Source organism: Sorex fumeus, unplaced genomic scaffold, assembly GCF_029834395.1.
Source record: "Sorex fumeus unplaced genomic scaffold, SorFum_2.1 ptg000025l, whole genome shotgun sequence".
NCBI lineage: Eukaryota > Metazoa > Chordata > Mammalia > Eulipotyphla > Soricidae > Sorex > Sorex fumeus.
Window position 1 is genome coordinate 820697 of NW_026606082.1, and position 5059 is coordinate 825755.

The window sequence follows — 5059 nt, forward strand, 5'->3', positions numbered from 1 at the left end:
AGCGAGCCCCCTTCCAAGCCCCGTCCCCCCGCCCCCCAGCTCCAGGAGGGACATCTGCTGGACAGGCCAAGGGAGGAAGCTGAGAAACGGGGATGTCTGTCTGGAGGAGGCCAGGGAGCGGGGCCCGCCGAGAGCTAGGCTGCAGGTGTTTGTCCCTTAAGCCCCCAGCACCAAGACACGGGCCAGCACCCACCTAGACTCCACCCAAGACTGACACAGGATCTCGGGGTGACTCTGAATTTCCCCCCTCGGAGCCTCTGCTTCCTCCCCCAGCCAGAGGGGTGATGTCAGGACAGCTGCTGCTGGAAATGACCCGGGATAGTTGCAGGACGTTCCTGGGGGTGCAGCGGGGGCCTGGCCTGTGGAAAGCATCGCGGAATGTGGGGCCACGTCGGCCTTTTGCAGTTCTGGGGTGTCTCCAGCTGGAGGGGCGCCTGTCCTTCCCCACGGAGACCTGGTCCAGGCGCCCCTCTGCTGTCCGGTGCCCCAGCTGCGCTGGCACCTGCCAGGTGAGCTCCCCTCCTCTCGGTTCCTTGCAGATCTCCCGTGGACCTGTGCAAGCGGCTCGGCCCTGCGTCCCGATGACCCTCCTGCCCATGGCATCCGCAGTGGCGCTGACTGAGCCCAAGTGGGCCTCCGTGTGCAGCCGCTCCCTGGGGCTGGTGCTGCTCAGCATGGCGCTGGGGTCCCTGGTGGCCCTGCTCCTGCCGCTGGGGGCCATGGAGGAGCAGTGCCTGGCCCTGCTCAAAGGCTTCTACCTGCTCCGGAGCAAGCTGGACAGAGCACAGCACGCAGTCGCCAAGTGTCCCGGCCCGACCACGGAGCTCAGCATCACCGCCCGGGACGCAGCCCCGCACTCGGTGCAAGCCAAGGCCTCGCCAGGTGAGACAGACTGGCCGGTCCTCCCCCGCGAACATGCCTTGGGAACCAGTCCTGTGCTCTGACAGGCGACTGAGGCAGAGTCGAGGGCGGGGGCCATGTGGGAGCACCCCAGGAAAGCGTCCTGGAAGAGGAGTGGCCTCTGCTGGCAGAGCACACTAAGGAAAGGCCTCCGCGGGGAGAAGTGGAGGGCACAGGAGGAAACACCAAGAGGGGTGGCGAGGGGGCGGGGAGTTGGCTCTGCTCTGCAGCTCAGTTCCTGGGGTGGCGTACTGGGAGAGGCCGAGCACTCACCCTGGGAGCTGTTCCCAGGCAGGGCCTGGAGGAGTGGGGACCCCGAGAGGAGCGAGGGCCGACCGGCTGGTGCCGCGGAGCCACGAAAGGAGGGCAGCAGCGGGAAGCCCCGGCAAGGCTACCCAGGCAGGGCAGAGAAGGGCTGTGGGTGTGGCCGGTTGGGGCATGAACCAACCTGGCCCCTTACAGCACAGTGTCCACCGGAGCCGGGACTTTCCGCTGGGAGGACCGCGCCAGGCCGGCGCCCCTGACCATGTGCGTTGGGTCTTTCATAGCCGCCAAGCTGGAGGCCAGAGCCGCCCTGAACCAGGCGCTGGAGATGAAGCGTCACGGCAAGCGGGGGAAGGCCCACAAGCTCTTCCTGCACGCCCTCCAGATGGACCCCGACTTCGCGGACGCGCTCACCGAGTTCGGCCTCTTCTCGGAGGAGGACAAGGACATCGTCCAGGCGGACTTCCTGTACACCCGGGCTCTGAGCATCGCGCCCCACCACGAGAAAGCCCTGGTGAGCCGGGACCGGACGCTGCCGCTGGTGGAGGAGATCGACCAGCGCTACTTCGGCATCATCGACGGCAAAGTGAAGAAGGTCCTGTCCATCCCCAAGAGCAACTCGGCGCTGCGCCGGGTCCTGGAGGAGACGTACTACCACCACATCTACCACACGGTGGCCATCGAGGGCAACACCCTCACCCTGGCGGAGATCCGGCACATCCTGGAGACGCGCTACGCCGTGCCCGGGAAGAGCCTGGAGGAGCAGAACGAGGTCCTCGGCATGCACGCGGCCATGAAGTACGTCAACACCACGCTGGTGTCCCGCATCGGCTCGGTGACCACCGACGACCTGCTGGAGATGCACCGGCGGGTGCTGGGCTACGTGGACCCCGTGGAAGCCGGCCGGTTCCGGCGGACCCAGGTCCTGGTGGGGCACCACCTGCCCCCGCACCCGCAGGAGGTGGCCAGGCAGATGGACGAGTTCGTGCAGTGGCTCAACTCGGAGGACGCCATGAACCTGCACCCGGTGGAGTTCGCCGCCCTGGCCCACTACAAACTCGTCTACATCCACCCGTTCATCGACGGCAACGGGAGGACGTCGCGTCTGCTGATGAACCTCATCCTCATGCAGGCGGGCTACCCGCCCATCACCATCCGCAAAGAGCAGAGGGCCGAGTACTACCACGCCCTGGAGGTCGCCAATGACGGCGACGTGCGGCCCTTCATCCGCTTCATCGCCAAGTGCACCGAGACCACCCTGGACACTCTGCTCTTCGCCACCACCGAGTACTCGGTGGCCCTGCCCGAGGCCAGCCCCAACCACTCTGGCTTCAAGGAGACGCTGCCCGTGAAGCCCTAGCCTGTGACGGGAGGGCCGAGGGGGAGGTGGGGGGGAACAGGACAGAAAAAAGTAGCATTTCTAGAAGCTTCACCATCTCCCAAAGCAAAAGGAGACGGCTAAGAGGCTTAAACTTTACCTCCACTTTTTTTGGGGGGGGAGCTGAAAATACTAAATTATTGTTTTATCTCTAAGGTAACCCCATTTAGCCAAGTTACTTTATTTCCCTTTTGTGCTAGTCTCATGCAGCAGCCACTGGCCGTGCTGTGGTCCCCATCCTGTGGGCCCAGCAGGCCTTGGGGCCATCCCTGTTTCTAGTGTGGCGGGAACAAGGTTCCTGAAGCAGAATTTGCACGAAGGTGGGGGAGAGTTTCCGACGGGAACCAGGGGAAGAGGGCCAGGCCTGGGGAAGGCGTGCCTCCTCCATCATTCTCGGGGACAGGCAGAGCCAGGCTCTCGGGTGGCCTCCGGGAGGTCACTGCGTCCCAGTCTGAGGAGTGGAAGCTGTGTCAGAGGGGGGTGCTTCCCGCCACAGACCTCCCGGTTGTGGCTAAGTTCTTCCGCACAGCACATCTCTGAGGTGTGAGTTAAAGGTTGACCCGCCTTTCTAGTTAAGTACCTTGCTTATTTTCAAGGATCTCTGAGCCATAGTCAGTTTGACACTCCAGTGCCAGAGGCTGCTTTTACTGTCCGATCCAATTTTTGTCCACTCTACGTGAGCCTGTTTTTCCTTTTTTTTTTTTAGGCCATACCTGGTGGTCCTCAGGTCTTACTCCTAACTCTCTATTCGGGATCACTCCTGGTGGTGCTCAGGGTCGACCATGTGTGGTGTCGGGGACTGAATCCTGGTCAGCCGCGTGCAAGACAAGTGCCCTCCCCGCTGTTACTATGGGCCCGATCAGGCTGGTTTTATCAGTGTTTTATATTTCACTTGCAATACTGCAAACCAAGTATTTCAGTGTAAAAAAAGTTCTGGTTTATCAACCACAGCAACGTCCACTGCAGGTATCGTGCGAGTGGGCAGGGCGGGGTCATCTGCCCGTGGGAGTCGAACATGGCCAAGTAGGTGCTCAAGAACACACCTGAGCGATAGCCAGAGCAACAGTACAGCGAGGAGGGCATTTGCTTCGCACGCAGCCAACCCAGGTTCGATTCCCAGCATCCCATATGGTCCCCAGAGCACCACCAGGAGTCATTCCTGAGTGCAGAGCCAGGAGCAACCCCTGAGCATTGCTGGGTGTGGCCCAAAAAAAAGAAAACCATGAGAAAGCGGTCAAGAACTAAGCATTTCTGGTATTGGTATTCAGTACCAGTTTCTACTGAACCAAGGAAAAAAAAAAACTGTCCAAGCCAGGACACACAACTTTTCTCGCCTCCCGCCTAGCCACTGTGCTGTTCCTGCAGAACTGGAGTGGACTTACTGTCCTAGTGACTTGTCAAACCGGTAAAGCGTTCTGCATCGCACAACCACAGGGGTTGAGAGCAGAAGTGTCTTTTGTAAGCCCACGTGGGAAGGGCGTTGCCAATGTGACTGCTGCTAGTCAGAGTGGCCCAGTGGCTGGGTCCTGATCCCGGCCACGTGGCCCGGGTCAAACACAGTCCTGCACTTATGTTAGTGTCTGACGGAGTGTACAGAGAGTCGTCTCAGAACTGAGAATTCAGATTCGGATGGGAAGTCCGGAGGTGGCTGTGCTGATACACTTCATCACACAGCAAGCACACTCAGGTTTCTGAAAGCTTAAAACAAGCAAGAGGGGCTGGAGCGAGAGCACAGCGGGGAGGGCGTTTGCCTGGCACGCGGCCGACCTGGGTTCGATTCCCAGCATCCCAGCATCCCATATGGTCCCCTGAGCACCGCCAGGAGTAACTCCTGAGTGCAGAGCCAGGAGGAACCCCTGTGCATCGCCAGGTGTGACCCAAAAAGCAAAAAACAAAAACAAAAAACAAGCAAGAGAGGGGCCAGAGAGAGTACAAGGGATAAGGCACTGGCCTTGCCTGCCTCGCGTGTGGCCAACCCCTGTTCCATCTCCTGCACCGTATCTGGCCCCCAAGGGCAGCCAGCACAGCAGGTGTGGTCCCAAAACAGGAGAGGGAAGTGTAAGCGAGGAGATGAAGTGGCCCGAACCTTTATCAAAAACTTCGTCCTTGCTGCTGCCATAAGGTGTTTCTTCAGTCTCGTCAGCGCTCCACGAGGCTGACAGAGCTGGTTTTGTACTGTGGCCATTTGCACTTTAGCTGTACGTGAAGGATATTATCTTAACAGATGACTAATAAAGTATTTTATTACATAAACGCCTGAGGCTGCCTTACTGCAGTGTCCCCGTTTCTTCGAAGGGGGAGGGGGTGAGGCCCTCAGCCTTGTCTCGCTCTGGCAGACCACTCCCCAGAGCTCAGTTCCTGAGGCTGCCAGCTAGCCGGAGAAGCCTAACTACCGGCCTCAGTGATTCCAGTCAGCGCAATGGACTTTACATTCCCGCTGACAGCAATTCCGGTGTCTCTGGTGAGACTGTATTCCTACCCCCCGCACCCCCCTGCCTGCCAAGTTCCTGAAGACCC

General features: G+C 60.1%; 1 protein-coding gene across 1 annotated transcript; it reads left to right on the plus strand.

Moving 5' to 3' along the window:
- Window positions 1-527: 527 nt before the first annotated feature.
- On the plus strand, window positions 528-2533 carry FICD (FIC domain protein adenylyltransferase). The gene is made up of 2 exons (XM_056114459.1): window positions 528-882; window positions 1449-2533. Exons 1-2 carry the CDS (start codon window positions 582-584, stop codon window positions 2522-2524), a joined length of 1377 nt encoding a protein of 458 aa, XP_055970434.1. The 5' UTR covers window positions 528-581; the 3' UTR covers window positions 2525-2533.
- Window positions 2534-5059: the final 2526 nt, after the last annotated feature.